Raw genomic sequence first — 22,483 nt, forward strand, 5'->3', positions numbered from 1 at the left:
AAACGACATTGCATCGATCCAGCCCCCGCCCCTATTGGTTGTCAGACGATGGCGTTCATGCGCTCACGCTGAAGAAATGCTCTCTTAAAAAAGTCTGTGTGGCTGTGTACAAGACTGACATCAAAACCAGATTCAACCTGCCCCGCCCTGGTGAGTAAAATTGAAACGAGAGAGAAATTGCAGATGTCACGGAATCTTGATGGTAGACGCACATAGAAATATTATATATATAATCATATTCCCATAAAACAAAGAGCAGCAGACAGTCGTGTGAGGGGGAATCCATGGCATTGCTGGGCTTCCCAACACTATTGTAGCAGTAGATTACACTAGGAATCAGCAAACACCATTCAGCCTCCATTCAATTTAAGAATGAAAAATATTTACTTTTATATCAACCCACTATAAATATTTCTTTCAAAGTGCAAACTTCATCGGATACATCCTGAGGTTTGCAGCATTCAGTGCCACAAGTTACAGCTCAACCCCAATTTTCCTTGTCACTTCAGAGGAGACGCAGCATAAAAGGACACATTTTCTGGCTTCAACTTCCCCAACAATAGCTTCTATTTCAGTAAAATGTTTTGTTTGATGTTGCGGTTTTTTTTGTTTTTTTTTTACCTTTAGGGGTCATGGATCCCTTTTTTGTGCGCCATAGGAGTTGTCCCCTCTCTTCATCTCTGAGTCTGCACAAGAAAGTGCCTTATATGGAGAAATCGAGGCGCTGTTTATGCTAATTACAAGTTAGAAGGTAAGAACAAATCTGGCTGCTTTGCACGCATTATTGAATCCGGCGCTGACTTTAAGTGTATTTGCATTTTTATGTTTTGTTTATTTCATCCAGAACTAAGTGTAGTCATCAAATAATGACAGCCTCAAAAGAAGAATCCGACCAGAATGTTTTTGAGTTGTCAGAGAGGAAGAGTCATTGGGTCGAGGACATGTTATGCTGGGATTACCCTTACCTGATAAACGCAGACAGAAGCTATGTGGAAGTCTGCCTAGATATCAGCCAGGAGATCTCTTTGAAAGAACAGGAGCCCTATGATGATTACATCCTCTCTGGTTGGAATGAAGCTGTAAGTAACACTGCAATTGGACTTGCATTGCAGAATTGATAGTTGCATTGAGGCAAGAACTTTCTGCTTTGATTGGGCCATGTTTAGTTTGACTTGACAAAACACACATTTCAATTTAATATTTCCATGGCTGACGATTGTACTGAGTGCATATCACTTGCGTCCTACTTTGGGACAGGTCAGTGGCTGGGGCAGAGTGCATCCGATGGGCGGCCTTCTTGCACCACCAAAACATGTAAAGAAGCCAAAGAATGTGGAGCAAAAGTACCACTGCCTCTTGTGTGCGGAGATTAATCTCCCAGAGATGTGCATCCCAGCGAGCTCCCTTGAATCCAGCCGCGATCCCCATGTGAATTCCCAGGACAGATGCCCAACCAAAGCCAGGCCGCCGAGCCTCCCAACAAGACCCCACAGCTGCAGAGCCGAATCCCCCCTGGTGCAGGAGGCACCACACTGTCCTGACCTGAGTGCCCAGCAGGTGGCCATACCACGTCTTCGCCTCAGAAACAAGATGGACAACGGGTTGCGGCTCAGAGACGAGGCCGTTTTAGAGGGCGGTGCCGGGTCAGACAACTTGGCGGCAGCCGGTCTTATCTCTGCCAGAGAAAGCAGAGGTGTGGAAAAAGAAGAGGAAACAAAGGAGAGCGCTTTGAGGTGTCCTGAGCCACAGAGGGATACCAACTGCCAGCTACTCTCCACCCCGAGGGTGCCTGGTACCAAGCGTCACGACGTCCCGCTCGTCTCCATCGCCGACATAATGCCTGGTGCCAACTTCTCCGTGGGAAAGCACTTCAGGACGGCCCAGCGGACCAGCAGTGGGGTCAAACAGCAAGCACAGCGGGCATCTGCGCAGCATTTTATGGTGTTGGCGACCAAGGTCCCTTTGGCAGTGCCCCCCCATAGAAAAAGACATTGATTTGATGTTATTTTAGAAATGTACAGATCAGTTCTGTATTTTCACACCATTAAAAATACTCTTAACATGTAACACTGTCACGTGCTTCTCATGGTGGCTCAATTAAAACATGTTATTAGCACTGAAGTGAGTTTGTTTGTCATTCATAACATTTTGATGTTTTAAACTTTTTCCAAGCGTGGCACAAGCTTTTCTAAATTCCGCTTTTTACATTTCTTAATAGCTAAGGTAATACTGGCTGTATATAGTTATTAATAAAGATGGAGCGGCAGCCACCTGAACCAATCTAAACATAACATTATATATACACCAATCAGCCACGACATTAAAACCACCACTAATTGCCACTCGATGCTCTGACCCAGTCGTTTAGGCATCACAATTTGGTCCTTGTCAAAGTCGCTCAGATCCTTACGCTTGTCCATTTTTCCTGCTTCCAACACATCACCATCAAGAAGTGACTGTTCACTTATATCCTGCCTAACATATCCCACCCCATGACAGGTGCCACTGGAACAAGATGAGCAATGTTATTTACTTGACCTGTCAGTGGTTTTAATGTTGTGCCTGTCATCACATAATGTAATATACAAAAAAAATATGTCTGTACCTATTGGGTAAAATTAAGAAAAAAATAATGACCCCAAACTGGGTAAAAAGGGAATTGACTGGCAAAACAGGCATATTGGCAATTGTGATAAGGGGAATAACAAATACACATACTGTATATTCACAAATATATATTCAGGTAAAACAAATGTTTCATTACAATATAATTACAAAAGCGGAGGTTATCATGAGGAACCAAAGTCAACAAGCAGTTTCATATCGGAACGCTGAATAGTGACACTTAGTGACGCTTCACACCCCGATTCCGCCGAATGACAGCAAACAGGAAGTCCATTCATTTCTATAGCGAGTCAGGCCCCGCACGCCAGAAGCGATGACCTGCAGCGCTGCGGGATTTCCACATCTGATCGAGGCTCCGAGATGCGTTCAAAATGTTCAACTCATGCAACAACTTTCGATGCGACAGCACTGCAATAAGTGATATCAGTGAAGTTTTTTTTTTAATTGCAACTGGACTTAAAAACTAAGTAAATAAGTCACGTATAAAAATAATCACATAATTGACTTTAACGTTGGACGTCACCATGTACACATCAATATATAATAATATATTTTTATACCAGTGAATTGTGTCTTTTTTTGCACTTTGCAAACACTTTATAAAGAGTTTTAAATTCATTCATGGAAAAGGGTAAATGTACAGCTGAACAAACTACTGTACTTGAAAAAACAAGCTCTGCTCATTTTCACTGACATGCAAAACACAGAAACAGTCAATCTGACAGTCACTACGGGAGGAGGATCCGACCATCAGATGCATATAAGGATTGGGGTAAAGCAAAGTTCACCCCTTGCGTGGTCAAAGCATTACTTTCTCCTAGGAACAGCTTTATATATATATATATACATATATATATAAAATTGTATATTTTCAGTGCATCATATGGCAAGCCTTGGGAATACCCCTCTGAGGTGAAGCATCGATGTCACATATACCCTGGTGGGATCATATGTTATGAAAATAGGTTTGATATATTTGAAGTGATTCTTTCCCACATACTTTTGTCAGAACAATATGCTCCATCCATGTTGCCACACATCTTTTACAGAATTAATGTGTCAAAGTAAGTTTTTGCCCCGCCCCCCGGTAGCTGCAGCAACCAGTCACCATCATCATGTGATCGTGTGACGTCTTTGTGACGTCACAAATATGCACTATGACGACGTTACAATTAGATGAGAGTGGTTGTGGAAACACAAGAAGCTGCCGTCACAGATAGATAGATAGATAGATAGATAGATAGATAGATAGATAGATAGATAGACAGATAGATAGATAGATAGATAGATAGATAGATTTAAAATAACCCATTGCTGTATTTTTTCAACCCTGATGATCGATAATTGATAATTCTTGTTATCTGGAATAATGAGTGAGCTACACATTTTCCAAGGTGCGGTCTGTTAGGTTCCTTAAATGGAGGGCACTTTACTAGATGTGGATGCTTGGTGTAAGAATGGAAATAAGCGTTTTAAATGTCTTGTGCAGTTTTTGAACAGTATCAGAAGTCCAGGATGCGGTTTGTGCAGACTGTTGCTGAGCTCGCCATCAGACCACAAAACATAGAGAACCTGCAGAGCGCAGGTAAGAAAGGAGACTGGGGGGTCCAACTCAATTTAGCTCTAAATACAACTGGCAATCTACAAATATCAATATCATCAATAGTTTTGCTCCACAAAGTACTCCCCCCCCCCCACACAGGTGTGCTGTCCATGCTGCGGCCCATGCTGTTGGATGTGATTCCCACTGTCCAGCAGACGGCAGCGCTGGCCTTGGGCAGACTGGCCAACCACAGCGAAGACCTGGCTGAGGCCGTGGTGAAGGGAGATATCCTCCCACTGATGCTCTCCTCCCTGAACTCACAGAGTGTGAGTGTCTCCGCCCAAGTCACCATTTTTTCGTTTATCGATGGTTTGTACTTGCATTTGGGTGACATGACAATTTGTCCCATTTACATGTAGAGAGGGATGGGGAGTGAGGAGTAGCTGGCACGGTCCACTGCCTGCTTATGCAGAAAGTTCACTGGTGGTATAGGAGGATACAGACTATTTATGGAGCTGCTCCTCCACATCGAGAGGAGCCATTAGATCTGGTGAGGATTCCTCCCAGGCTCCTCCCTTTGGAGACAGCGCCGGGATTATATCTCTCACCTGGCATAGGAATGTTGCGGAAACCCCGGGAAAATCTGGAGAAAGTTGCTGGGGGAATAGGACGCTTTGGGACGCTCTGCTAAACCTGTTGCCATTCCCCATCACCGAATGTAACGTCAGTGATCAGGAAGAAGATAGGTGAAAGCCATCACTGGAATTCTGACACAGAGACGGTCTTTCCATATGGCATGGTTAGGAAATGTCTGTAGCCTTGTGAATTTGTAATTTTTTTCATAACTTTTTTTCACTCAAGCGATCGGTGCTGAATAAGCAAAATAAACAATAATTGTTATGATGATGATGCAGAGGAGAGTCTTTGACGCACCTTACCAAGATGGCTGCGGCTGATGTGGAACGGTCTGTTTAATCCACTATTACTATCGGTATTAAATGAACTGGGCGGTATATTTTCTCTAAAAAGATTTTGTTAACAAGAAAGATGTGTTTGCCGTACTTGCGACAGTATTTGGTAAAAGTTAAAAATTTACCAACTCCCTTGTTCAGCGCCACGTCACATGTTTCGTTGCTCTGATTGGTTGTAGGTCTATCCAATTGTATCCAGAGACATTTTGGTCTGTGCCCATTGGTAACACCTCTTGAAAATTGAAAATGAACAGAGAGATTCCAGACTAATACACATTTGCGAATTGGTCTGGCAAATGCCAGGCTACATAATTGCTGTGATGAAATCAAATCTAGTCCTAAAACAGACATATCGAATACAATACCCAAAATGGGTATTAGACAGAGAGCGCGCCCAGAGACCAGGACCAAGTGTGAAGTGGTGACATGGCGTGATGGTTCGGACGCTGCCTTCTAGTGCTGCCGTCACACGTTCAAGTCCTGATTTCTCCATCCAAGACCTGTTGGTTGAATCAAATTATTGGAGGACACAACCAACCTTCAAAAGCTGAAAGAAATAACTTGCTGGTGTGAACTTCACTGTTGGTGGACTTGAGGGTTTGATGCCAGGTTGATCTTTTGAAAGCCAGCAACAACATTAGCACAGGGTCAATCATTAAGTCGACCTGGTGGTACAATGGTTCAGGCTCTGCTGTCGCAGGTTCATATCCAGACTTTTCCATCAAGTCCTGTTCCTTTAATCAAATGGTTGGATAAGACTGACCAAGCTCGATTTTTCTTGGTGAAAAAGAGACAAAGAGATAAGCCACTGTCGAAGGACTGGAGGTTTCAATGCCGAGTGAGCTTCTGAAAGCCGGCACCCCGAGGGCACGTTTCAAAGCGCCTGGAGACCAGGGCTAAGTGAGAAGCCGACCCGGTGGCGTGATGGTGCTCACACACCCGGAACAGCTCCATGGATGTCAGGTGGGTGGTCGGTTCGATCGCCAGATCGCACCATTAGCGGTAGGCCTGTGGGGTAGATTTGGTGCGTCTCCGGGAACAATGAAGGAAGGCGGTATTCCAACAGAAAGTCGTGTGCAGCTGAAGCTCATAGAAGACCCCAGAAATGACTGCTGTTGTCTACATCATCCCATGGTCTTTTAGCTTTGTGATTCCATGATATTTGAGCTCCATGACAAATTGCTGTCTGAAGAATACTGTTAGATTGTCACAAAATTGGTGGTGTTTCAGACAGACAGAAAGTCTATACTATCAGATGGATATTAGACTAGACTAGGTATTTACTCATGACGTCGCAACAAAATGAGAGAATGTGAGAAAATTGCTTTCTTCTGCATACACTTCTCCACTCATCTCTACAGTTGCTGTTTACAACAACAGCCAGTTCTGAGGTTTTACAAAACTTCAATGCCAAGTCGCCCCACAGACCCACCGCAGTCTTCGTCTTCACGCAGAGCTGTGGTTTCCGGGCGCTTTTAAACGTGCTCACGGGGTGCCGGCTTTCAAAAGCTGTCCTGCCTCAGGCCTCCAAATCACTAGGACCGCCCCTGTTCTCAAATAGCTATATCTATATATCTGTCTTTATGCCCTTGTGATTGCAGAGGTTTTATAAGAAGGCAGCAGCATTTGTGCTGCGTGCCGTGGCCAAATCCTCCCCCAGGCTGGCTAAGGAAGTGGTGGCCTGCGGTGGAGTGGATGCTCTTGTACTTTTCCTGTCGGAGTTTGACCCCAGGGTGAAGGAGGCAGCAGCCTGGGCTCTGGGCTACATTGCACGACACAATACATGTAAGGAGCAAAGTCTCTCTCTCTCTCGCTCTCTCGCTCTCTCTCTCCATGCCATCCATCTGCTTTCATTGCAATGTTGCATGGTACAGCAGTGCATGCTTAAACATCTGCACATCTGCATCTGTGAACATTACCCTGCTTTTATCAACAAGTTTCCTGTGTAGATTTGTCTCAGGCGATTGTGGACGTGGGTGCTGTTCCCCTCCTGGTACTCTGTCTCAAGGACCCTGAGGTGGCCCTCAAGCGCATCGCTGCCTCCACTCTCAGCGACATCTGTAAGCACAGTCCAGAGCTGGCTCAGACTGTGCTGGACGCCGGTGCCATGGTACACCTGTACCAGATGATTCTCAGTCCCGACGCTAAACTCAAGGTGAGACATGGCAGCTGTTTTGCCGATCCTTTACTTTGGGTTTAGGCTTTCTTCTGTCTTCCACTTTGTCAAGAATATTTTTTTTCAACCACGATTTGTTTAGGAAGATGGGGCTGGAGGTGGATATTTTTATATTGAAATGATAAATGTAGTGAATTTAATAGTGGTAGTTAAAGCAAAAATAAACGTGTCTAATAAGAAACAATAACTAGAAATTAGTTTGAGCGGGATATGACAATTGTTTTTTTTCCGTCTCTACCTTTCTTGGTTTTCTTGCCCCTCCCCCAAATCCAGAGGCAGGTACTGTATGTCCTCAGCCAGATCAGTAAGCACTCCACCAGCCTGGCTGAGATGGTGGTGGCGGCAGACATCTTCCTGGTAGCGCTGGCCTGCATCAGGGACCCTGATGAGTACGTCAAGGAGAATGTTACCATCCTGATGAAAGAGGTGGCCAAACACTCGCCTGAGGTAGCCCACGGCCAGACGCACGTCATAGGTTCAGACAGCACTTGTGAAAAGGGTCACACAGAGAGTTACCGGTCTGTTTCTCTGTGTGTCTAGCTGGCCCAATTGATTGTAAATTCTGGGGGATTGGCGGCAGTGGTGGACTACCTGGGTGGTTGCCGTGGAAACGTTTGCTTGTCAGGGATCATGATGCTGGGATATGTGGCAGCCCAAAGTGAGGACCTGGCCATGGCTGTCATTGTAGCCAAGGTACGTGTGTGTTTGCGGCAATTATCCTCACCACTAGATAATGTAACATAAACGCATTCAACAGAAAGCAATGTGTCTTTAAGGGGAAGAACATCCTCCAGGCAGGCCTAGTGTGTGTCATCAGTCCAGCACTTTATAGACCACTGTGCTGTGTACCCTCCCGCCCTCCAGGGGGTGTCCCAGCTGGCCATATGCCTGTCTGAGGAGCCCGAGGATCATGTCAAGGCGGCAACAGCTTGGGCGCTTGGACAGATAGGGGGCCACTCCCCGGAGCACGCCCAGGCTGTGGCTGCAGGCAACCTACTGCCAAGGCTGCTGGAACTCCACCTGGATGCCAACAGCTCAGAGGACCTGAAGGTCAAGGTGAGTAGAAACAAGTTTTACATGTGAGGCTCATCAAAAGCTGAAGAACAAGAATGCTAGAAACCAACAACAAAGCCATCTCTCAATCAGAAAATTGAATGATGAGAGACAGAAGTCAAAGGTTGGGCGGCAGATCAACTTTAAGCATTTTTATACTCAGAGAAGGCATATGCATGGATCAAGCAATGTAAAGAAAGAGGGGACCATAATCTGCATACCTAACCCTCCACTCTTGAACCCCCCCCACACCTCCCATATCCTGGTTCTCTCAGTGTAAGGAGGCCTTGAAGAACATCCTACAGAAGTGCACTCACCTGGCGGCACTGGAGCCTCTCCTCTACAATTCACCCAGCAACATCCTCAAGCGTGGTGTGCCAGTTGAGCAAGGTACCTCTTTTAACCCACTTACTATTAACTGCACAGAAAAAAAATGTGTGTATCATGTGTAAACTAGTTTACCAAGGCTATTGGTGGAACCGCTTGGTTGTAAGGGTCTATCTTCCTCTAGGTTTTACACCATGATTGAAAGGCACGACGCCTGTTCATGGCCAGCACGGGGCTGAAGAAGGTGCAGCAGATCCGGGCTGAAGCCGACTCTGAAACGCAGGACGTCAACTCTATTAATGATTGCTACCCTGAAGAGATTGTCTGGTTGATGAGGAAACCTTTGGTGATTGAGACATCAAGACGATTGACAAGACATTGGCACGCATGCTTTGTAATCCATAAATCTGTATTGGCATTTAAATGTTTTCTCCTTTGGTGTGAAATTCTTGGGGGAGCAAAACTCTTTCAGCTGGGCCTGAAATGCAGCAACACAGCAGATTAGATAAAATGACGCCATGTTTTGGATAGGATAGTTTTGGATGGGAATCTCACAGCTACACCATACACACACATACACACAGTTTCTGTCGACAAACTGTCGTGGGTGTAGAGACTTGGTCATGATTTGGAACCAACAGTTGTAAGTCAATTGAATAATTTGATGTTGGGGGATCTTGTGTGTTGAATCATGCAACATGATGATTTATACAGTAAGGATCAATAATAATAGATTAGCTCAATTAGATTGGAGTCAGTTAAATGTGAAGGATATCCCTAATCCCCAAATATAGGGTTTATAAGGTTTCAAATTTACTTTTTATTTAATATTGTTTTCAAGGTAAGAAATGTGCTTTGCATTTTAACAAAAATCTTTTTGAGTATGCTCTTCAAGATACCAGATGTGTATTTGTCACATACATATACATAGGTTGATATATAGCATTTATGTGGCAAATACACATCTGGAATCTTGAAAAGCAAATTGCATTTCCGGTTGTGTTGTGTAAAGGTGTCATGATAGGATTGTTTTTGCCAAACGTGTGAGATTTGAGATTTTTGGGAAAATATGCAGCAAAGGATCATATTTATTCAAATGTGTTCTACCTTCAAACGTTTTAAAAGTCAATACTTAATATACTGCAGATTGATGTCATCACTTGTCATTTTATTTTATACATGAAAACATTGTTGTTTTATCTCTACCTCACAATGTAAAGACTATGTAAACACACACAGTATAGCAAGCATTTAGTAACTTGACTCAACTAAGATTGGAAGCGAGCCTCCATTAATACACAAGTAGCCCCACCCCTCTGGGACTGCAGGGGAACGTCATGGGATGCATTTGTGACATCACAACTCCCCCCCCCCCCCCCCCTATAAAAGCTGTGGCAAGCCGCCATAAAAACCCTGGCAGTAATGCAACGTCATGGAGACTGCTGCAAATAGCCGTTAAACCTCACAGAAGAAGACCATGAAAACCCAAAAAGGTTATGCAAGAGAACAGCAAGGCGCCATAAAAATCCAAGAAGAATAAGAAGCTGCCAGAAGACGAAATAACTTACAAAGAAGAGTAAAGAATTTGTGGACAATAAGAAAACAGACAAAGGCTCCAGCTTGTTTGGGTCTGGTTTCTATAGTAACACCACAACAGAAACAAAAATGGTCTACATCACGGAGGACATGGTCCGGCGGCGGGCAGAGCACAACGAGGGTGAGATCTTCTCCCTGGAGGAACTTTCCCTGCACCAGCAGAACATTGAGAGGATAGAACATCTTGACAGGTGGTGCAGAAATCTGAAAATCCTCTACCTTCAAAACAACCTAATTCCCAAAATAGAGAACGTGAGTCGCCTGAAGAAGCTGGAGTATCTCAATGCCGCCCTCAACAACATAGAGGTGATTGAAAATCTGGAAGGCTGTGAGAGCCTGCAGAAGTTGGATCTGACGGTGAACTTTGTGGGTCAGCTGAGCAGCGTGAAGACCCTACGACACAACGTGCACCTCAAGGAGCTTTTTCTGGTGGGAAACCCCTGCACCGAGTTCCAGGGCTACAGGCAGTATGTGGTTGCGATGCTACCACAACTACAGTGGTTGGATGGAAAACAGATCAGTCGCTCGGAGCGTCTCCGGACCTTCCAGGGTCTGGAGGCTGTCAAGATCCACATTCGGCAGCAGGAAGAGGAATACATGAGGAGGAGAGAGAAGGAGAGAGAGGAGGTGCAGAGAAACAGAGCAGGAGGAGAGGACAGGAGAAACGAGGAGGAGGAGGAGGAGGGAACAGGATTCAACGGCCTCGGGTATGCTGCCAACAATACGAACACAGGGCAGGAGAACGAGGGGACAGGGGAGCAGGAAGAGAAGGAGTTCTGGGAAACGCCGTGTGCCTTCACCCCGGAGTCCAGACTGGAGGCACATCGCCACCTAGAGGCCAAGAAAAGAACGAAGACGAAGGAGGCAGAAAATAAGCCACAGGCAGCGAGGACCCTAATCACTGAGGATGGACGAGTTCTGAACATCAACCAAGCAAAGCTGGATTTCTCCCTGGCAGAAGACGAAGGCACTCTGATCTTGGACTTGGCGGTGTTCAGACACATGGACACTTCGCTGCTGGATGTGGACGTTCAGCCCAGCTACGTCCGTGTGAGCGTCAAAGGAAAGATCTTTCAGCTGGTTCTACCGTCTGAAGTGACACCGGATGGCTGCATCGCCAAGAGATCCCAAAGCACGGGACACCTGCTGCTAACCATGCCCAAGGCTGCAGGGGAAATCAAAGTGACGAAGACCGTCTCGCTTCCAGCAGAACCACCTCAAAGCGGCAGGACAGCGGCAGAAAACCGAAGGAATGGAACCAGTCGTGACTTTCTGGAGGTTGGACCCGGAGGGCGGAGGGCGGTGGACCTTGCCAACATCGTAGCGCCGAGGGTCAGAGTGGGAGAAGGGCCGCTGGAGGTCTGGAGGACGGAGGCAGAGACAGGAGGCTGCACTGAGGACTTCCTGGACTGTCCTGACGTCCCGCCACTGATATGAGACTCAAAAAAGACACACAAACTCATTGCAGTAGCTCCCTCTTCTGTGCAGTTGTGTTTAAGGGTCAATGACAGACAAATGTAGGGTTTAGGGGGGGGGGGGATATGTATGTATTATTTTTTTTGTAAAAGAAAGTGTCTTGTTCATTCATTCTATAAAGTGAAAGTTTTTCGAAAGACTTTCTTTGTTCGATTTTTGACATTATTCCTTGTATGAGCCACTCAAAAATGTCAGGCGGTACAAGCATAAATCATCATTCATATATTTAAATAATAAATATATTCATGAAATATAATATATTTATTGCACTTTTATTCTCTGAATAAATATTCCGATGGTTTTCACACACGGACGTGTTTAGACTCTTAATCCACAAAACTCCCAAAATGAACCTTATTTTAAAGGTTTCTAACTGAACATATTTTGAAGAGAATTTATATTATCCCTATTTTACATGGCTTTATAGCGTTGTATTTTTATTTAAGTGATAATTGATTTGTACACATAAGCATCAGCATCATCACTCTATCACCACTACATCACGTCCGTACCCCTATTTTAATACACATGGTGGAAAATACTGTGTTTATACAGTATATCTCAAGGTATTACTTGCTGATGAATTAGATTTTAATTGCGGATTTGTTAAATTGTGTCCATTGGTAACTGAATAATATTTCTCTCTTACTGCCAATTTGCTATGAAATGATCAAACAGTGTGAGAAATGTACACAGAATTAGTCAAATCTGGAAAAAACATCTGCACCTGATTTTTTTTACATTAATATTGTATGAACTCTGAATTCAGTGTCCCTACTCATGATTTTCTGGTATAACAGTTCAGTATCATTATCTAATTTATGGTTAATTAACATTATTTGTGGAGGCATTACTTGAAATTCTTTCCAAAAATGTGTTTATCTGAGAGAACCAAGATCAAGAACTGAATAGACACACCGATCAGCCACAACATTAAAACCACCACTAATATTGTGAAGCAGTTGTGATGCATTGTGTGTTCTGACACCTTTCTATCATAGCAGCATTGACTTTAACAGACGGGCTAGACTTCGCTCCCCACGCTCATCAATGAGCCCATGGGCGTCCATAACCCTGTCGCATCTTGGACCACCTTCGGTAGGTACTAACCACTGCAAACCGGGAACACCCCACAAGACCTACGGTTTTCGAGATGCTCTGTCAAAGTGGCTCAGATCCTTACGCTTGCCCATTTTTCCTGCTTCCAACACATCAACTTCAAGAAGTGACTGTTCACTCGCTGCTTAATATATCCCACCCCTTGACAGGTGCCACTGGAACGAGATGAACAAAGTTATTCACTTCACCTGTCAGTGGATTTAATGTTGTGGCTGAGTAAGTGATGGTTTGAGTGTGTCTGCATGAGAACAATTGAAAGATATACGTAGGTTTAGGGTTTGGGAAGAGAGAAGGCCTTCAACACACCTAATGGCTGCATTGACCACTTCTGTCAATAGAGGCCGGTGTTGAGTCAGCAGGTCTCAAAAACCTTCAAAACGAACAATTCAAAGTTTCAAATTTGCATCCCTAAGCAGATGTACTTTTAGACTGACTGTCGTTTAGACAGATTGGACACTGAGCTGGAAGTTAAATTTCACTCAGCGGTGTTGCCTGATGTTGAATTGCAAGGCAAGAGTCACAGTTGATGACGACATAGTCAACACTGTAATAGTGACCATGAGAGCAGAGTGTCCAACTACAGTATCTGTCAGAACAAACCTGGTCACCCTGGAAACGTATGTAAACATATTGGGGGAATTCCCCACATAGCCTCGCCCCATGTGGCTGCAGCCACTGAGCTGTGTCATCATACAATGTCTTTGTGACGTCAAAATCTAACCCTTTAAAGTTAAGCATTTGGAGGATGGTGAGGATGAGGACACAGATGCATCCGCCAGTCACACACACACACACACACACACACACACACACAATATAACATTTAGCAACAGAAGACGGTGGTAACGCAACATTAAAATTTGATGCAAATCAAGAAAAATTAGTTGCAATCAATTGGCACCGAAGTGAGCCATGACGATCGATTAGTGATTGGCTGTATTTTCATTGATTTCGGGTGGCATGACCATGCATATTTGATCAAATAGCAGGTGCATGTGTGAAAATGTATGATACTCCATTGCTCAGGAACCTGGATCTCTGGCAACAATTAGACCGAAAAAAATGCTAGCTTCTGTTGTTGGCCTGCATTAGCTCTGTGGACATTGACAATAAATAGCAACAACATGCTAACATGAGATTGAAAACGTCACTGCTGAAGGAACCTAAACATAGGGAACTTGTTAGCTGTGTGGGATGGATCACAGCAGATGAGTTGTACTCCTGTAGTGAGGATCATCAGATCCTGAAGTGGAACCTACTGACCAGTGAGACCAGCCTTGTGGTCAAGCTTCAAGAGGACATCTATCCCATTTACCTACACTGGTTGCCTAAGACCATGGGTGGCAAGAAGGTGGTACATGCTGAAATATTTGTTCTCACAAGCACTGATGGGAAATTTCATCTGACTTCAAAGGCAGGGCGGATTGAGAAAAGTGTCGAAGCACACAAAGGAGCTGTTCTTGCTGGAAGATGGAATTATGATGGGACTGCTCTGATCACAGCTGGAGAAGATGGGCAAATTAAGATGTGGTCAAAAAGTGGTATGCTGCGCTCCACACTAGCCCACCAAGGATCTCCTGTGTATTCTGTAGCCTGGGGTCCAGACTCAAACAGAATCCTCTACACATCCGGCAGGCAGCTGGTCATCAAACCCCTGCAGCTCAGTGCCAAAGTCATACAGTGGAAGGCTCACGACGGTGTCATTTTGAATATAGACTGGAATTCTGTCAATGAGCTCATACTCTCAGGTGGAGAAGACTGTAAATACAAGGTCTGGGACAGCTATGGCCTAATTCTGTACTCCTCATCACCTCACGACTACCCAGTTACCTCTCTGTCCTGGGCTCCGGATGGGGAGGTGTTTGCTGTTGGCTCATTTAACACCCTTCGTCTCTGTGACAAAACTGGGTGGTCCTATGCATTGGAGAAGCCAAACACAGGCAGCGTGTTCAGCCTGGCCTGGTCGGCAGACGGCACCCAGCTGGCGGGGGCCTGCGGCAATGGGCACGTAATCTTCGCTCATCTGGTGGAGCAGCACTGGGAGTGGAAGAACTTTGTGGTCACTCTCACCAAGAGGAGGATCATGCAGGTGAGGAACGTGGTGAACGACGCAGTGGATGTGTTGGAGTTCAGAGACCGGGTCATCAAGGCTTCTCTGGCCCACGGCCACCTAGTGGTCACGCTCTCCCTGCAGTGTTACATCTACAATTCAAAAAACTGGAATACTCCTCTCATCTTTGACCTTAAGGAAGGGACAGTTAGCCTCATCGTGCAGGCTGAGAAACACTTTCTGCTTGTGGACGGGGTCGGGCTTTACGTGTTCTCCTATGAGGGTCGGCTGCTCTGCTGCCTCAAGTTCCCTGGCATGAGAACTGATGTCCTCAACGCCCAGTCTGTCTCCCTTAGCAACGACACCATCGCCATCCGCGACACAACCGACGAGAAGGTTGTGTTTCTTTATGACGCTTTGACAGGGAAAGCCCTCAGAGAGGGGAAGCCCCTGACTCACAAGTTGGAGGTGGTGGAACTTGCTCTTGATCAGTGTGGGCCTTCCAACGAACGGAAGATCGTTTTGATAGACAAGGAGCGTGACCTCTACTTGACCCCTGTACACCGCCTGGGAAGGGAACACAACATCTGTAAGATTGGGGCAATGGTTCACACCGTTGCATGGAATGACACCGCCAACATCCTGTGTGGCATTCAGGACAACCAGTTCACAGTATGGTACTACCCCAGTGTTGTCTTCACTGACAGGGAACTGTTGCCCAAAACGCTATACACGAAGGATGGCAGTGAGTTCAGTCGTGCACCCAACATTCTGAGCTACATGGGCACCAAGGTGACCGTGCGGCAGGGCGATGGATCACTGGTGTACAGCAGTGTGTCTCCTTACCCCGGCTTACTCCACAGCCACAGCGGCTCTGCTCGCTGGGATGACGCGCTGCGCCTCTGCCGCTTTGCCAAAGACCAATCCCTGTGGGCTTGCCTCGCTGGCATGGCAATGGCCAGCCGCGAACTGGATACGGCTGAGGTGGCCTACACTGCCATCAGGGAATTGCCTCGGGTGCAGTACATCAACTTCATAAAGGATCAGCCATCCAAGGAGTCGTCTGTGGCCCACATTCTGCTGTTCAGTGGTCACATCCACGAGGCTGAGTCCACTCTGCTACAGGCTGGTCTCACCTACCAGGCCATTCGGGTCAACATCAACCTCTACAACTGGGAGAGGGCGCTGGAGCTGGCGGTAAAACATAAGACCCACGTGGACACTGTGCTGGCCTACAGAGAAAAGTTCCTCCAGAGGTTTGGCAGGAAGGAGACAAATAAGAGGTTCCTGCAGTACTCTGAAGGGGTGGAGGTGAATTGGGAGAAGATTCAGGCAAAGATAGAGATGGAGCTCTCCAAAGAGAGACAAAGAACAGCCACTGCCTACGTCAGAAGCAGCATGGCTTTGCGCTGCTGACCTTACAAATCGATTTCTGTTTCTGAATTCAAAGATTTCACAATGACCTTTTGTAATTTGTCTCAGGCCCAGTGCGGTGAAGCATTTTCTCTGTCAATATGTAAAGCTTATTGAGTATGAAGTTAATGCAGTGCACTTACACATAAAAACATCTAAATGTATTACTTATAGTGATGAATTAGATATTAATAACCGATTTGTCAAATTTATACAATTGGTAATTGAGTAGTAATTCATCATTAATCTCATTATTACTAACTTGTTTTGAATTCTGTGTCCATCAAGTATTTAAAACGAAAGATGTGGGGGAAATACACACTTAATCAGTCAATCCTGGACTAAAAATGTGATTTTTATTAAATGAATATTGTATGAACTCTGAACTCAGTGTCATGACCAATGATTTACTACTATTTATATTATAATAACGACTTCAGTATTGTTAGCTAATTGTTTATTAACAGTGTGTTGTGAACTGAACCTGGAAATTATTTCCAGATATGTTAATCTGAGGTAAAATGTTGTCTTTTATTTTTTATATTATATTTGTTTGACAGATTAGACTGTTCAGTTGCTGAGCAATCAGTGGTGTCTTCCAATGTGTTGCACAGTAGGAGGTACAGTTTTGTGCGGAGACAGTGTTGTCATGGAGACCATGGCCCCTGGTAGCTGTGGCAACGGCAGGACATCATGCGATGTCTTTGTGATGTCACAACTCCTCCCCTATAAAAAAAATAAGCTGTTTAACTCCAAAAACACCTTGAAAGTGGATTAAAAATTGCATCTAATTCACATTAATGGTTGTCAATAAATTCATGATGCACTTCCTCTTCTGTTCACTGCCAAGTAACATCAGCACCAAGCAGCTCTGCAGGCTTTTCCCTGAAGCAGACAGTGGCAAAGATACATCAGCAGAAAGCAAAAAAACGTCCTCTCCATTGGATGCCAATATGGGCGCACTGCAAATGCACCCGGGCCAGAAGACAAGATGAACAAAATTAACAGAAATTAGACAAAATAGGAAGAAATGTATTTGATTAACATTTGTCTTTTTAATTGTGTGTATATTGTCACTGTTCTATATAGGTGCTGAAGCGAATGATAAAAAACATTATACATTAACATTAACATTATACTGAATACGACAAAATGTATTTGCATGGCCTACCCTCTGCTGGCTCAAATGGTGCTAAGTGATAAGAACGGGAAGAGTAGGCTATAACAGAGTTTAGCTCCAGTCGAGCGTGGCAACAAGCTCTTACAGTATGTTGATCTATGAACAGCAAGGAAACAGAATAAACGGCCTTGGACCATTCGTCCAGGCTTACATTTTTTCTACTGGGACGCTACAAATACAAAAATGAAAGTGTTAGTGTTTTGTGTTCACTCCTGTTTATTACTGTCCTTGTCTTATTCTGTGGTTGGGTGTATGATTTTGATACAACAGCCTATTCGTCGGAACAGGGGGACAGTATGTGGGGAGATACACACAGGACCGTTTCTAGCTTTTTGGGGACTCTATGCAAAATTTTGTTCGGGGGCCCCTATTTTGTGAAACGATGTGGGGGTTATTCCAAACCTTCACCTTGAACATTATACTGATGCCTTATGATGGCCATTTCCATGCTCAATTATGTGTGATTAGTTGCTGCACCAAGTTATGGGTTGATACCATTAATTACACAGCTTTGATAAACCTTATAGCCATTTTTGACCACTGGAGAATGGGGGAAAAAGGTTAATAATCCCTCCAAAAGACCACCTGAAGACCTCATGACCTTGAAAATTGATACTGCATCACAGCGTTACATTTTCTAATGTGTAAAATGTAACGCTGTGATGCAGTATCAATAACATTTGAAAAATTGGAGGTTTGTGGGATTTTGACGATTGGATGACAAGCTCTATTTTCTGAAAATGGCTCAGACAAACTCACTTTATCTTCAGTGTACCTGAACATCCCATACATTTTCTGAATGGATTAGGTGCCTACATTATGTATCTAGAGTTTCATGGGGCTGTGACTATCCTTGAGGTCACAATAGGTCATTTTATACAGTAAGGTCAAGTTTAAAAAAAAAATGCTGTCATCACATTGAAATGGGGACCATTTCCCCCCATTTCCTATGAGGCCATATTTCATCACACATGAATAAAGAAATAGGGAAAAGTCAAAAAATGCAAAAACAATATATTTTCCCTGCATGCACAAAACAGTGTCTTTAGGGCCCTGAAGCCACGATACCCTATGTAGCTGACATACTGTATGTCAGGCATGGCTGTAAAGGTGTAACGCTTGCGGCGCTATTGAGCCCAATTTAATATTTATTTATTCTTGATGTGAGACGTCAAGGGACCCGTTTGAAAATAGTCATGCCCATTTATCTTTGTCAAAAAACATTGCCAACTTTGGAGCTATGTCGCTCCCGCTTCCCAGCGAGCTAGCGTGACATGGTTTCCAGCTACCGGTTCGTCATGAAGCCTAGTTTCCGCGAATAATGGAGGCTTAAAAACTGAGCTTGAAACAGCTCGTCAAATATGGGGGGGGGCCTAAAATGGCAGCTCGGGGGCCCCCTGGTGGCTCCGGGGGCCCTATGCAACCTCATAGTCCGCGTACAGCAAGAAACGGCCCTGGATACACGCCTGTCCAGCCCAGTTTAATCATCGTGCCCTATCTAGTAGTGTGAGACAACGTGTGCCTTTGACTGCATTGAGCTCAGTGTGTTGTTGCGATGCTCTTTGCAACATCCTGTGTGTGTGTGTGTGTGTGTGTGTGTGTGTGTGTGTGTGTGTGTGTGTGTGTGTGTGTGTGTGTGTGTGTGTGTGTATCCGCATGTCGGTTGCCATCGCCTGCTTCCCAGTGTGGGGTGGTTTTGTTGCTGGGATACTGAGGGCGGCTGGTCCGCTGGTAGAATGTCATATGTCATAGTATGTCATGGCCTGGCCAGTCTTCTACTCTGTCCACCGAGAAAATGCTGTTGTTTGATGAACCGATCTTTGTCAAATAAAGAGCCTTACGTCGTCTCACGCCGTTAGGTGTGCATTGTTCTCAGATCTCTGACACTGGACCGTACCTATTCAGAAAGGTGGTGGCAGTTTTAGCTTTTCAGCCTGTCCAGTAATTTATGTTCATACCTCAACCAAGGTTTTATTGCAATATCTCCATCTGTCTGAGTGTGAGGGACCAAAACACATAGGCACGAGGGATGCAGGTAAAGTGCGGCAAAATGAGGATTTATCGACCAAAAGATATATTTATATAATCAGCTTAGGATGGTTGCAAAACAAGTGGAGGGGAAAACGTTTACAAATGAACTCAATTATGATGAAGCTGAAAAATGAGGTCAAAAGAACTTTAACAGGGGTATGTTTGGATGGTTTGGTAAACTGGAGTAATTCCCTGCGTCACGTTGCGGAATGGGACAATTTGGTGCGTAAATGGTGCGTGTCCACAGATGTTGGAGTGTCTGTGAAGAGGAGTCATCTTCATCATCAGATTTCAAATTGAATCATTTGTTTATAGTAGTGTTTCCAATCTCTAAAATTGTAGCCCTGGCTTCCTCTTGCTCTTCCTGATTTCAACCCTGCTTTGTATTAAGCAATATCTTAACCAGTATTAATTCAACAATAATAAAATATAATATTACTAATATCAACTCATTGGGAGAAATAAACATAAAACATAATGTAGGACTCAAATGCTCGGTTTGGTACTTACATGCAGATGCAGTGGATGGCGCTGTTGCAAAATAAATACAAATAGTGTATCTATTATTATTTTCTATATTATATTAAATCAAAGAGATTATTATTATTATAATACTATGTTATTATACTTTTATTTTGTTATCTGTATTACCATATTTGATGCTGACTAATTGCATTATGTTGTGAAATAAAACTGTTTCGATTACTAAAATGAAAACGATCTTCCTGATAAAATAGCAGGAAACACCCAAGCCTCACCATTTGACTTTTGCCATTTTGAAGTGACTCATTTGCCTTCATGGAACTATCTCCAAGTGGTTAGCGGAACACTTGCTTTCAGTTCATAATTGTTCTCTCATTCTTGGATCCTTCACTTGGGATAGTGTGATAAGATGAGAGAGCTGCTCTTCCTCCTGTTATTTCAAGGTAAGGGCATGGTTTGTCACAGGCCAGGGCTGTGGGGTCAAATGTTTTTGATTTAAATACAAATTGAAATGTAAAAGCTCAACACCTAAGCATAGATGGAGAACCTAACATTGTAGAACTAGAAAAATAAATAGCATTTAAAAGAGACGACTTGTATGGTCCACATTTTTAGTCTATATTGTGCATAAAACATAGGTAATAGATATATACCGACTATACTGTAGCTCAGAAATTGGAATGTGTTGCTGAACTTGAATTTGAAACAAGATTCAAGATTCAAGAGGCTTTCTTGAATCTTGAATTTGAGCAACATATTCCAATTGCTGAGCTACAGCAATATCTATTACCTATGTTTGCACAACAAATGCTCATGATGCTATGATCAACAATCATTATCGTACATTTTCTGTACTACAGTGTCAACGTCTTGTAAATGTAAATTATGGTGAAGTTTTACTTTTAATCATTTGCTGGGGACCCCTCAGGAACCCCTCCAAGGTCCCCTGACGGTCCCCACCCCACTACTGAGAACCACACAAACACTTTATTTACTGTATAGTAAACAGTTAATTCTGCTACTACACAATAATAATAATATTAATAATATCCTTTCATTTTTGTTACATATATAGTTATAGTTTAATTGCTGTTAGTGTGTAAGTGTGTGTGTGCGTGCGTGCGTGCATGCGTGCGTGTGTGTGTGCGTGTGATCGTGACACATTTATCTATTGATAATTTTAGATTACAGACAATAGTTTTTTAACTGGTTTCCTGGATCATACGCCCGTGAAACAAATCCTATTTATTTTCCGTAAACAAGACTTACAGCGTCTGATCAGCGTATTTACTACAGGATGGTGGTACACTTCAGTGTGTTACTTGTGAAGACACACATACACACATACAGTACATACATACATACATACATACATACATACAGTACATACATACATACATACATACATACATACATACATACATACATACATACATACATACATACATACATACATACATAGGCACGCACGCACGCACGTACACACACACACACAAACACACACATACATACATACATACATACATACATACATACATACATACACATACATACATATACATACATACATACATACATACATACATACATACATACATACATACATACATACATACATACATACATACATACATACATACATACATACATACATACATACGCACGCACGCACGCACATACACACATACATATGCACGCATACATACATACATACATACATACATACATACATACATACATACATACATACATACATACATACATACATACATACATACATACATACATACATACATACATACATACTGTAAATACATTCATACATACATACATACAGTTTAGGTCCCGTATGTTAGCTACAGTACTTCTTTCATTATTTTCAGGCTGTTGGTCAGAAAGTATTGCTAATTCCCAAATAGCATGGAATTCAACGGCTGATTTTGAAACTCCAACTCACAGGTTTCTGTGTCGCCATCGGCAGAACCAAAAGCAAGTATGTGAGGGAGGGCGAGATGGTGTTACTGCAGTGCCCTCCACTCCAGGTCTGGAGCGCTCACACGCCGGCCGGGAAGCTTCACCTCAGAGAAAAGCAGTCCGAGGTTCGGGCGGAAGAGAATCCTGTGCTGATTGATGGGAGAAACCTTGTCCTCCTCAATGCCTCAATGGATCAGCAAGGGAATTACTCCTGTTTGCTGGGGTGAGATGACTTCCACTTTGAGACATTGGGCACATTAGGTAAAGTTTGAGATTCACAGTCACAGATGACCTCTGTCGATAGGAGCTGGGTTCCTGCGGTGTATGGCATTTGATACAGTCTCCTTTGAAGTCAGGGGACACAAAGGCGCTTTATGAATTTTCCTCACATTCATTCATACGTCAATGTCAGAGGCAGCCATGCGAGTCGCCAACCTACCCACCGTTGGTCGGATTCGGTTTTCGG

At 43.9% G+C, this 22,483-nt stretch overlaps 2 protein-coding genes and 1 pseudogene across 3 annotated transcripts; all 3 read left to right on the forward strand.

The window, feature by feature from the left end:
- Positions 1-4,101: 4,101 nt before the first annotated feature.
- Positions 4,102-9,200, forward strand: LOC307227886 (sperm-associated antigen 6-like; annotated as a pseudogene). The gene is made up of 10 exons: positions 4,102-4,210; positions 4,328-4,494; positions 6,741-6,924; positions 7,089-7,294; positions 7,589-7,762; positions 7,856-8,008; positions 8,180-8,371; positions 8,644-8,758; positions 8,880-9,041; positions 9,168-9,200. The product of its transcript is annotated as a sperm-associated antigen 6-like (transcript).
- Positions 9,201-10,360: 1,160 nt separating this feature from the next.
- Positions 10,361-11,728, forward strand: LOC307227887 (dynein axonemal assembly factor 11-like; the record flags this gene model as incomplete). Its single annotated transcript, XM_079997328.1, has 1 exon — positions 10,361-11,728. One exon carries the CDS (start codon positions 10,361-10,363, stop codon positions 11,726-11,728), a length of 1,368 nt encoding a protein of 455 aa, XP_079853454.1.
- Positions 11,729-14,018: 2,290 nt separating this feature from the next.
- Positions 14,019-16,352, forward strand: LOC307227888 (intraflagellar transport protein 80 homolog; the record flags this gene model as incomplete). The annotated part of the gene is made up of 1 exon (XM_079997329.1): positions 14,019-16,352. The coding sequence occupies one exon, from the start codon at positions 14,019-14,021 to the stop codon at positions 16,350-16,352; it is 2,334 nt and encodes a 777-aa protein (XP_079853455.1).
- Positions 16,353-22,483: the final 6,131 nt, after the last annotated feature.

The sequence above is a fragment of the Zeus faber genome, assembly GCF_960531495.2.
Source record: "Zeus faber genome assembly, chromosome: 3".
Taxonomy (NCBI): domain Eukaryota; kingdom Metazoa; phylum Chordata; class Actinopteri; order Zeiformes; family Zeidae; genus Zeus; species Zeus faber.